Source organism: Ictalurus punctatus, chromosome 11, assembly GCF_001660625.3.
Source record: "Ictalurus punctatus breed USDA103 chromosome 11, Coco_2.0, whole genome shotgun sequence".
Lineage (NCBI taxonomy): Eukaryota > Metazoa > Chordata > Actinopteri > Siluriformes > Ictaluridae > Ictalurus > Ictalurus punctatus.
In genome coordinates, this window is record NC_030426.2 from 10858527 (window position 1) to 10871198 (window position 12672).

At 38.8% G+C, this 12672-nt stretch overlaps 1 protein-coding gene across 1 annotated transcript in view; it reads left to right on the forward strand.

Moving 5' to 3' along the window:
• Positions 1–5386: 5386 nt before the first annotated feature.
• LOC108272123 (Krueppel-like factor 15) overlaps positions 5387–12672 on the forward strand; it is a 10496-nt gene continuing 3210 nt past the window's right edge. The window contains exons 1-2 of the mRNA XM_017480322.3: positions 5387–5562; positions 7017–8505. Coding sequence (XP_017335811.1) covers positions 7181–8505 — 1325 coding nt within the window. The 5' untranslated portion in view covers positions 5387–5562; positions 7017–7180. The remainder of the gene's footprint in view (positions 5563–7016; positions 8506–12672) is intronic.

Below are 12672 nucleotides of genomic sequence, written 5' to 3' on the forward strand. Positions count from 1 at the left end.
AGGTAGCGCTGTGTCCCAACACACAGGCTTATCAGAAGGCTTATTCAGAAGGCTTAAATCACAAATCACAAATAACAGCAATAGTGCTGTACCTTAACTGATCACTGACTGAAAAAATGACGGTGCAGCGAACCTAGTGCACTGTAACATTATAGTCATACATTATAATACCTATAATAACAGAACTTCTGCAGGCAATATATTTATGCCATCTACAAGCAGGAAGACCTGTCACATATTAATAACTAATATGCACCACCATACACACCAAAGCTGCTTCTCTCACTGTCAATTTGTATTTTTGATAGCCTTGCCATGCTGCTTTGGTGCCTTTTTTAAATAGAGGCTCACCTCAATGTTTACTGCAAAATACACATACAGTCATGTGAACAGATAAGTACATCTCATGGAAATTGTTGGCTTTTTTCACATATTTGGACAAGCCAACATTTGATCCTTTTTAAAACAGTACCTATTAATAAAGTTGGTACACTTTATCAAATGGCATATAAAATTATCGTTTCGCAGTAACTTTCACAATTTAAATTAACAACAACAACAAAAACAACAAAACATATCAGTCACATGGAGAAAGTAAGTACACTTTATTTACCGTATATATATCACACCTTCAAATCCCTAAAATTAGAATCTGTTATTCACTATTGGGTGCCAGTGATTAGAACCTACTTAGGGAGTGCAGGTGGAACCTGTCTTATTTATACCTGTCTCATATCTAGTGTCTGATGCTCCCTTCATTATTGAGGTGTGTGGTGTCATCATGCCAAGAAAAAAAGTTTAAAAGTTTAAAAAGTTCTGTAAGGCCTTCAGAAAAAAAGGTTGTGGATGCCTGAGTCTGGCATGGGATTTAAAAAAGATCTCCAAATTATTTGAAATACATCATTCCACTATATGGAAAATTAACTTCAAATGGACCAGATTTCCAATGACTGCCAAGTTGTTCAGATGCAAAAAGAAGTCTCCAAGAACCCCAAAATTTCATCACAGGATCTGCTAATAAGTCTCGCAGCTGTTGGTGTCAAAGGGCATGCTTCTACAATTAGAAAGAGATTATACAAATTTGACCTGCATGGGAGGTGTGCCAGGAAAAAGCCTTTGCAAGACTACAGTTTGCAAATGAGCATATAGGCAAAGACCAGGTCTTTTGCAATAATGTGCTCTGGACAGATGAATCAAAGATAGAGTTGTTTGGCCACAGTAACAGCAGACACAGTTTGGTGCAGACCAAAACCAGCTTTTCAGGGGAAGGATACCAACTGTGAAACACGGTGGTGGAAATGTTATGGTTTGGGGTTGCTTCACTGCCTCAGGGACTGGACAGCTTACATTCATTGATTCAACTGTGAATTCTGTATTATATCAAAAAGTGAAGATAATTGAAGATAATGTGAGGCCATCTGTCCAAAAGTTGAAGTTGAACTGAAAGTGGACCTTTCAACAGGATAATGATCCTAAGCACACCAGCAAATCCACCAAGGAGTGGCTCAAAAAGATGAAATGAAGAGTTATGGTATGGCCATGTCAAAGCCTAGATTTGAATCCCATTGAAACGTTGTGGGGGGATTTTTAAACAGGCTTTACGTGCAAGAAAACCCTTAAACATCATACAACTGAAAGAATATTGCATGGAAGAGTGGTCAAAAATTCCAGCAAGCCGGTGTCAGAGACTGGTGGACAATTATGCGAAACGCCTACAAGAAGTTATTTCTGCTAACGGAGGCAATACTAGTTTCTGAGTCCAAGGGTGTACTTACTTTTTCCACAGAAGAATATCACATTTATTTCTGTTTCTGTTGAATAAATGCTTGAAAAAGCTCATTTTAACTGTAGTTTTGTTCAAGTATATTAACTTCACTAATAGGCACTGTTTCAAAAATGATCAAATGTTTGCTTGTCCAAATATATATATATATATATATATATATATATATATATATATATATATATATATATATATATATATGTATATATATAAACCAACAATTTTCATGGGGTGTACTTATTTTTTCACATGACTGTTTGCTCATATGCACTTTGGGTATGCCCTCAAGCACATATGTAAACATGCAAATATACGAGATGGTTTATGAGTCCTCCCCTCCCGTGCAGTGGGGACTGAGTGAGGATTGCTCCACTAACCATATACTGATTTAAGCAATACTGATTTAGAAAGCAGCCATTTAAAGGCACACAGTGCAAGGCAAAGTTTGACTAAAGACCATTGATGACTGAGGACTGATTTTTTTTTCACCCTTTGTAGATGTCTAATTTATTTTCTGGGTTATTGGTGTATCAGTAATTACAATTAAACTTATTAAAACCTAACTAAACATTGTGGTTAGATTTGAAATGTTTTAAGAGTAAAAAAAAATGGACTTGGATATATCCCAAAACCCTACTGTACTGTATCTAACACGCCTGGCCTGTTTATCATTACCAGTGAATATCCCTGTTCCCAAATCCCTACTAAATATTAAACTTTTCAGATGCAGTCTTTCGTGCAAATGTTTCAGATTTTGCAGTGTTTCAGTGTATTCCTGTTGCAGTAATTTCATGCAAATTTTAGCCTTGTAGGTGGTTTACTATTATAGCCTCCTGTGAATATCTATAATAACCTAAACAGGGAATGTGTGTGATGGATGTGTGCAGAAATAATGTTGATTATAGGCAGCATTTTTATGCATTTTGGCTAGTACTCAAATGTACAGCAAAGCAACCCACAAGAGGCTTGTGTTAATTGAGGTGTTTATCTCAATTTGTGTGGGCCTGAATAAAATGACTTTGTTTATTTCATATGATCACACAAGTTAGCTGGCATTTGTTTCACAGCTGATCAGTGTATGAGTTGATGTTTCCCACATGTGATTACTTAGTACATGATATGCTACAGATTAACCAAATGCTTCCAACAGTGTGTCTGGTGTTTTCTTTCATTGTATACAATTCCAGCCACTTGACAAGCACAACAACATGCTTCATGAACAAAATGATCATACATCCTTACAATTAAATAAATGGATAATATACTGCTTGCTTACTCACAAGAAGTAAAGTGATCTTTTCCTAATGATCTAGACCAGTGGCTAAGAGGCCTTGAGCAGTGAAACCCCCTGGAACAGCCAAATCATGGCTTTTTTGTTTAGTTTGAGAATTTTGAAACTGAAATCTTTGAAATGCTCTTTGTATTTGTGTAGCCTTGTAAAATGGCTTAATGCATTGCCTAAATTGATTTTTAAGTGCCTTTGCCACTCTTTCCATGTTGAAACACTTGAAACATTTCTACTCTCTGTGCCAGTCGCTATCATTGCTTCACTATGCATTATACAGTGCATTGTGAAAGCATTATACAGTGTGTTTCTGTGTGTGTGGCTGTGTGTAACTAGGGCAAAAGGCAACAGTTTAATCCCTGAGATAGACAGTCTGTGATTGCAGTGTTTGAGTAAGGGGCCTTTAGCATCTGACCACTGTAATCCCTCCATCACAGAGTTCTACAGCCCAACACAACCCAGAGAACATCAGCGTGATGTTTATTAGAAGGTTACAGGAAAACTGTAGCTCACACTACAGCTTGTTTTTATGTCTGTATGTCTTTATCAGCTGTATGTGTCCATTATTAGTGTGTGATCAGCTAACAAAATAATTTTTTTTATTTGTCAGCATTAACAATACTGGAATTCCCTCAGATTATAAATAAGCAAGTGTTGCATCCAGACAGCACACAGTGCAACAATACTGTTCTTCCCCCCTTAATCTACTTTGCACAGTAGTGTGGGTTTTTGTGTGGTGTGAAGGAAGCAAATGTCTAATTAAAACACCCTCCTGGATAATTATGTGGATATGCTTAATTACCAGCTTTCCCCAGAATAACTTTGAGATGGGATGCCTTTAAATGACTGAGAATGGCAAAACAAGCAATTTGTGCACAAGCGTTGTTATAGCCTTACTGAGCAGGTGGACCTGTTTTTAACCCCACATGCTCTTGTCCCGGGGAAGCAGGTTGCTACTGCACAACCATATGTAAGATATGTTGGGCTCTCTGTGCCATTGTACTGTCTGTGCCAACTATAATACTGTTACTTAGCAAATATAGCTAAGTCTACGTTTGATTCTCTAAATTTTCATCTCAATGGAAAGTTGTCCAAACGTCCTGTCTAGGATATGTCAATCATTTTATTATTTCACTACTAAATACAGTATATATAAAGAGCAGCAATTAAATAGCATCTTTACTGGTTCTCTGCAAATAAGGTATTTGAAGCAGCACATAGTGTGATCAGATGATGTGCAATGCTGCAATCTATGAGACAAGCTGGTGACCCTGTGCTGACAGCAGAGAGACAGGTGGCGGTCAAAGACCTCATATTTTCTCAGAGCAAGCATGTAGAGTTTTTGCTCTTCTAGACTTTTGTGAAATGAAATTGGCAAGACATCTAGACTTTTGTGAAATGAAATTGGCAAGACATCAGGTGACAGCAAACGATAAAAATTATTACATCTCAAACAAATATTAAAACTAAATACAAACAAACTGTTAAAAAATATTATTTTAAATTACTTCATCTCTCCAAGAACTCTATATTGTTTTCCATTGACCATGACCTGTTTCGCTGGGATACAAATATGAGTTTACACACATGTAAAATACTTTTGGTGTCCATTCTCAGAATAGAAACCAAAGAACTGTCAATACAATTAATAAGCATTTAGAAGTATGACTAAGCCATAATCAGGGACTTAAATAAACCATATTTTTTGGGTTTGTCCAAAAGTCTGGAACAGTTGAAAATGTGTCAGGATTTGGACCAATTAGCAACAACAAGGAGGAGGTGAGGAAGACAGAGAAGAAAATTCCGAATCGTACAGTTTATTTGATTCTGGAGCTGTCAAGGTGATATTAAGGAGTTGTCATTTAATAGATGATTTTTCCAACAATAAGATAATGACCCCAAAACATACACCCAAATCAAAACAGAAATGGCTGCAGGAACAGAAACTCAATGGTTTGCAATACCTAATTCAGTCCTTGAATTAAAACTACTGTAAACCTTTTTAACTGTATGTTACAAATGTGTTGCACTGTGGCTTTTGCACAACCACCTTTCTGAACTGGTGTCAGCAGATCTTCTTTCAGCATCCTTCAGATAAAGGCGGGAAGGAAAAGGTGGAAATGGCACTTTCCGCTTCTAGAGCGTCCACGCGCTGACATTCAAAACAGAAGCAGGTCTGGCTCGATGACGCCATTCGCTTAGTCCCGCCCTGCGTCGGTGCCAACCAACCAGATCGCGCGCACTGGACGAGCCCTCGCGCCCTGCCTCTCATTCTCGCCCCTGTAGCGCGTTCTACGGTCACGTGTCTCAGACATAGTACAACTACAGTGCCGCGTATCTGGCCAGTAGTGTGTAGCAACACAGCGCGAAGGTTTGCAAGGGCAAGTTCGTCAATTCAGCCATTCTTATAACACAAGAGTCGTGCAAAAAAAGAAAAGAAAAGAAAATGCCACAAATAACGTTGGATTTATAACCGACTGCTGGAAATAAACGGGTAAGAGGCTCTACCCAAGACTTACTTTAGCTTCTTTGGATTATATCTGTGTGTATGTGAGAGTGTGTTTTATTCTGCGGCACGCGTGCGCTGCCTTGGGACAAAAACATGTTTACGTTGAAGAGCTGGAGCTGGGGGTATGGTTTCGTCTCGTGGAAGTAACGATTCACATTTCTGTGATTGCATTATCGATTCATATTCAGCACAGTACCATTACGAGGATATTAATTTAAAATAAAGCATTTAGCCTATATATAGAATTTCCACGATGCCGTCAAAAATGGCTATTTACACTTGCAGTTACTTGTGTGTGCATGCTTTAAAATGAAAACTATTCAATCCTGAATCACTAAATCCAAATCGTTTCCATATGCATGAATGAGGGACGTTTGTTTCCAAACCATGTGGTCCTGTGCAGACTGGAGAGTGAACAATGTGGTGGAAATACACGCATTTCGATTACAGTTCAAAGTGCGAACTCATTATTGGATAAAACGATGAAGAGGTGATATACGCTGTTGAGTCGCTTGGGTAATCTGCTTCCTCTTGCAGGGCTGGTGACTGAAGCTAATTTGTTGCATATAAGGCGACTGCAGGCTGCGCGTGTGACTGAAGCGCTATTAAAAGTGCTGCGTGCTCACTGCTCAGAGTGTTGACAGTTTGTGAGCGGCGCTCAGAGGTTACTGTCGGTCACATAGCTAGGCAGAGGAAAACAAACGCGGTCCGTCGTAAAGGGGCGCATGTGTACAGCAATTTACTTTTAATCAGCTCCACATTTACAGCCTGTTCTCATCTATCCAACATTCTAATAGTACTAACACGTAAACTATTCATTAAGAAATTGTTAAATGGCATTTTAAGCAATAGAATATGTTATCACAGGGGTGTGTTCTCGCATATTATTGTCATTTGATTTGACATAACACCCTCTCAGACGTTCTTTTGCTTTTATTCAACAATTTACTAACAAACGAACAAAACAAAAAAACGACAAACGTTTTATTTCAGATATCTTTAATATCCGCCATTTCTTCTACCACAAGTGTCTTGGTGCTATGCAACACAGTAATAATGTTATTTAGCGAATAAATTGGCCTATATTTTGTCGAGCTTGTAAACTAGTCTAGACTAGTCTGGAACAGCTAATAGTTATCATGTTTATGTATTATTAGTAGCCTAACTGAGAGAAGTTCTCCAACACAGTGGCGAATTGTCATTGCGTTTGTCCGCCATCTAGCGGCAGGAATAATAAATAAGTGACAAACTAAGTATCGTTTACACGTGTAGAATATGGTGCACTTGCACGTGCTTGAGTAGCAATGATATGAGATAATGTGATTGAAACAAGAATGGTTTTATTGATTATCTAAACATTAACACAAAATTACTGTTGTAAAAAAGAAACATTACCAAAGTAATATTGACATCTGATCCTCTCTCCTCTCTTGGTGTAGGTGCAGCCTGGAGTTTTTGGTGCATGTGTGAATCACGATATTTCTTTCTTGCTGTGAGCAAAAACAGCATTCTCACTTTACATGGACTCCATCAATTCCCTCTGGCCCGAGGAATAGGAATTTAATATTCTTTATCAATTTTAATTAAAGGGAAAATTTAGGGAATGGTGGAAAATTTCTTGTCAGCTGAAGAGAAATTCCTTTCTTACAGTGACATAGACTCTGCTTCACTTGTGGTGTACTACCTATCGGATATGGTATCAGACTCGGAGAGCTATACGGTGATGCCTTCGCCATTCTCAGAAGATGACCTCAGTGATGCATCGAGTCTGCGTTCATGCTCTTCCCCAGATTCCCAAGTCCTTAGCTCAAGCTATGGGAGTTCATCAAGCGCTGAGAGCCAGGATGGCATCCTCAACTTCCTGCTATCCCATACTTCCCTTGGTGGTGGAGGTGGCAACAATGCCGAGGTTAGCACTGTAACCTCAACTCCTCTAGCAAGTATCCTCTGGAACTCACAAAGGGACAGCATGAAAGAAGAGAACTTTGACTTACCAGTCTGGTCCACTTCAAACATGGAGGAGACACATGCTGAACCTTTCCAGCCCACACTGGAGGAAATTGAAGAGTTCTTAGAAGAAAACATGAATGGTTTGATGTCCCTCAAGCATGAGGGGAACTCACACCTGGGACTGGAGCTGGAGCTGGACCTTGGATTGGGGACAGGAATGGTGGTCATGGAAGAGACCTTATCTAGGGTACCAGAGCCAAGCACCATTGGATCTCAGCATCATTCTAATCAAACTTTGTCAATGGCTAAGATTCCATCAAACTTCAGAGTTGAGCATGAGACCAAAAGCACAGATAGTATTCCAAGTAATCAAAACCCAAGTATGCAGACAGAGGATGCAATAAAGGAGGAGATCCAAAGTAGACCTGTCTCCACTGAGAACAGCACTACAACCAGTGCCAGCAGTGGTAATAGTGGGACACCTGTTGTTCTTCAAATTCAACCAGTTCAAATCAAACGGGAGGATCAGAGCACCTGTGGGGCTGCAACTCCTGCCTCAACAACTCAGCCACCCACCACAGGCACAGACATAAAAATTGCCCAACTGCTTGTGAACATCCAGGGACAGACCTTTGCACTAGTCCCTCAGATTCTACCCTCTGCTCCCAATTCATCTTCATCATCTGCCAGGCTCAATGGCGCATCTAAATTTGTGCGGATAGCACCTGTGCCCATTGCAGCAAAACCTGTGGGTAGTGGACGGGATGGTCTTGGTTTGGGAGGGTTCCAAAACGGTCTTCTAGTCGGAGGAGCACAGAAGTTCCAGAAGAATCCAGTGGCAGATCTCATCAAAATGCACAAGTGCAACTTTCCAGGCTGTGCCAAGATGTACACCAAGAGTAGCCATCTCAAAGCTCACCTGAGGAGACATACTGGAGAGAAACCATTTGCCTGTAACTGGCCTGGCTGTGTATGGAAGTGAGTGTGTGTTTATGTTCACTGTCCTGTCCCCTAGGGCAAGAAATGAAATACAGGAATGGCTTGTTCCTTGAAATTTATTGCAGTTCTGAAATAGAGGCAGATATATGGGAAAACTATAGGAGCAGGTTTCATTATCATCATTATTGTCAAAAATAAATAGTTATTGTTAGTTTTATCTTTTGCTGACAATTCAGGCAGTGATTTAGATCTACTTCAAATAATATGTGCCTTGAATTAAAACATATAATGCAAGACAACTATACACACACACACACACACACACACACACACACATACATATATATATATATATATATATATATATATATATATATATATATATATATATATATATATATATATATATATATATTTATATATATGTATATGTATATATATATATATATATATATATATATATATATATATATATATGTATATGTATATATATATATATATATATATATATATATATATATATATATATATATATATACACACACACACACACACACACACACACACACACACACATATATATTTACATCTACATCTAAAAGGAGGGAGGGGGAGGCTGGATCAAGATTTCCATTACATGAGAGTAGATGTTAACTTCATGCTGATTTTAGGCCAGCGAACTTGGCTCTCGCCAAAATAATGGTTAGATAGGTACACAGCTAGATAGGTAGATAGATATATGTAGTGTGAAATGGAAAAGAGAAATATGATATGACACTGACAGGTACCTCCCCATAGAGTGTAAAATGAAACAGGACACACAGCGTGTGGTTCCAAGTCACATGTGTTTTTGAATCTTGCCAAGAACGAACAGCTATGCCTTGTGTGTAATAGATCTATTGTCTTTGTTGTTGTCCATGTGTTCAGGGTCAGGGTGTGTTGTTGAAACAGTAATGTAGTCAAGCTAAAGAGGGTTACACCCAATCCCAAGCAATAGGACTACAGTTGCGAACTACAAGGTTTGTGAGCCCTATAACAGCAAAACACAGGAAACAACTGGCATACAACATTTAATAATAATATCTTAATTGAAAAAAGATTATTAAGAATCAGTCATTGACATATTCCTTCAGGGATAGTAATTGGATTGTTATTTACCTGCTGTTCTCAACAAAACTGCAATTACAGTAATCTAAACAGATTTCAGAGAACCTTTGGAGGAATGTTTTGGGTCATAAAACTGGAAAGACTATAGTCTATAAGGTAATTTTGCAAATTCTATAAAGATCAGTGCAAGAATCCTCAAAGAATCCTCAAACATGTAGCAGAATCTGCTGCAGTAATCTCCTTATGCCTTTCTTATAAGTACCATAAGAAAGACAAGAAGAATTATATAAATTTCTACAGAAAAAATGTTGCTGGCAATCTTAGATTTGATAAATACAGCTCAATGTACACAACCTCCGAAGAAAGCAAAACATGTCATGCCAGAAATAAAAACCCATCCCAACTATAGAGCATGGTAGCCAGAGGCTTGTTGCCTCAGGGATGATGAACTCCAACCTGTATTAGAAAATTCTACAGATTTCTAGATTACAGATACATCTGTCTAATCTCTGATTGCTAACCACTTCTGATTGCCAAACACTTGACCTTGACCATTTAAACCATTTGTTTGTTAAAATTGTAGCACTGTTGGTGTGCATAGTTGTTAAATATGGCTCTTTAGTTATCATGACTTAGAGACAGGGACAAGCTCAGGCACAATTTGGGGATATGGCAGAAACTGACCTAAGGAACTGTCACTACAAAAGAGGAAAGTGAGTTTTTTTTATAACGCTGGAATCTGACTGTTGGAACTCAGCAGCATTATCTCCCCCCCCCCCCACACACACACACACACACAAATCTTATGCTACAGTAGCAACCTGGCAGCAGGCCTGGTCCAACAAGAACCAACCATGAGAACTCAAGCACAAATTCAACATACACCCACACACATGCCAGGCCTGTTTGTCTGTTAATAGGCATCACTTATTGTCAATATTTTATGAAGGTTCATAATTAGATCTGGATCTAACAAACTTCACAGCTGCTAGTTGTTAGTTCAATGAATCATGAATCCTCTCTCTCACTCTCTCTCTCTCTCTCTCTCTCTCTCTCTCTCTCTCTCTCTCTCTCTCTCTCTCTCTGAACAGCAGGAAACAAGTTGTTTTCCAGGTCATTAATTATTAGCAACAAAAGAGGTTCTGTCCAAAAGACAAAAGACAGGACTTAGGTTAGTGAGAAGCAGTCCAAAATGTGTGTGTGTGTGTGTGTGTGTGTGTGTGTGTGTGTGTGTGTGTTGTAGGGTCCAAATGTCCCCACAAAGATAGGAATATCTGATTGGGACATTTGGCTGGTTCCCATAAGGAAAATTGCCTATTTACAAAAACTGCAGCTTTTATTTAAGGAAAGACCAAAATGTTTCCTTTTGGTTACTGAGGTTAAGCTTAGGGTAAGATTAAGGTGTGAACATAGCATTAATTAGCTGCATTAATAATTATGTCAGTAATCCTCACAAGGATAGTAAGAAAATGTGTGTGTGTGCGTGTTTGTAGTCTCTCTCTCACACACACACACTCACACACACTCACACACACACACACACACACACACACACACACTGAGACTATGAGAGCGAGCCTGTGAGAGAGGCGACTGTTTCAGGTCAAATGCTGTGCTGAATAGTTACCATGACTGTGAGAGTGGAACGCCTCCTGATCCTTTACTCACACACACACACACACCACAAACATACAGACGGATAGAGAAAATAGAAAAAAGTGTTCATCGTGGGTTCCTAGTATGGTTAATGGTTTACGTTCTTAAAAAGGTACTGTGCTACAGTGCTAGATGGTAATTGGAGGATCTCAGATTAACGTTTCACTGGGAGACGTGTTGATGTGTCGCCTCTGGCTTGCTCATTAGGGATAAATTCATACATTTAAAATGTATATTCTGAATTGCTATATTTCAGTAAAGCGGCTTTGGGACAATGTCCATTGTTAAAAATGCTATACAAATAAAACTGAATTGAACTGATTTAATTTTTATGTTACATTTTTATTGCTGGAAGTTACCAAAGTTCTGAGAAAGGCTGTGTGTGTGTGTGTGTGTGTGTGTGTGTGTGTGTGTGTTCGTCATGAGCATATGTTTTGGTAATTAGCGTATGGTTTACACTGAGGCACCTTTCAGTGGAGTTACCAAGCTCTGATGGGGATGTCACAAACCCGAATTAAGAAACACATGAACACACATGAGTGTGATCTTTCTAGGAATTACTTCTACTATGTAATGAAGCTCTCTTTTCACACACACACACACACACACACACACACACACACACACACACACACACACACACACACACACACGTTTCTGTAACAGCAAGCAAGAGGGCCTCTTGGCACCCACAGGAGTTCTAAAACAGGACATTCCTCTTTGCTTTCGAAGAAAGAATTCTTTTAGAAGGCCACACTGTAAAATAGGAGCTCTCTAAAGAGCCTTTACAGTTTACTGCCAGTAGATGCTGGTAGCTTCTTTAAGACTTGGACAAGGTTTAAGACTTTCTTTGCCAGACTACTATGCAGAGAAAAACAAAATGGTATGAGATGGAAGTTTCATTAACAACCTGCACTCTTAAAAAATAGTTTATCAATGTTTATTTCTGTCGTTCATGATTTTAGCTTTATAAAAGTATTTCTGGCAAGACAATTGTCCTGTTGTTATGTAGTCTGCCTCTTCTACAGTGACCCCTAAGAGATTCTCTAGAGAGTCAAATTAAAGAACACTTTAGAGTGTACAATGTGTTTTACACATAACAGTAACTTTCCAATGAGAGCTGCCTTCATACTAGCCACAGCTGAGGTTTGGAACCAAATCCCACCGTAGGATGGACTTCTGGGAGTTTTGCAGTTTTTACAGGAATATCAAGAACATTCTTTCAATGAAGCTATTGCAAAGTTGTAGTCAATTCAGGTCCAATTTAAATTAATGCACTCTTACATCCATGTCCAAAGTCTCCAAGCTGCTGTTCAAGTCAAGTTCTGAACAGGGTCCAAGGAAAAATTGTGTTATCATTGATGCTTTAACTACATTTCTTCAGGACTCTTACACTATATGGCCAATAGTTTGTGGACACCTCACCAGCATGCCCATGTGTGC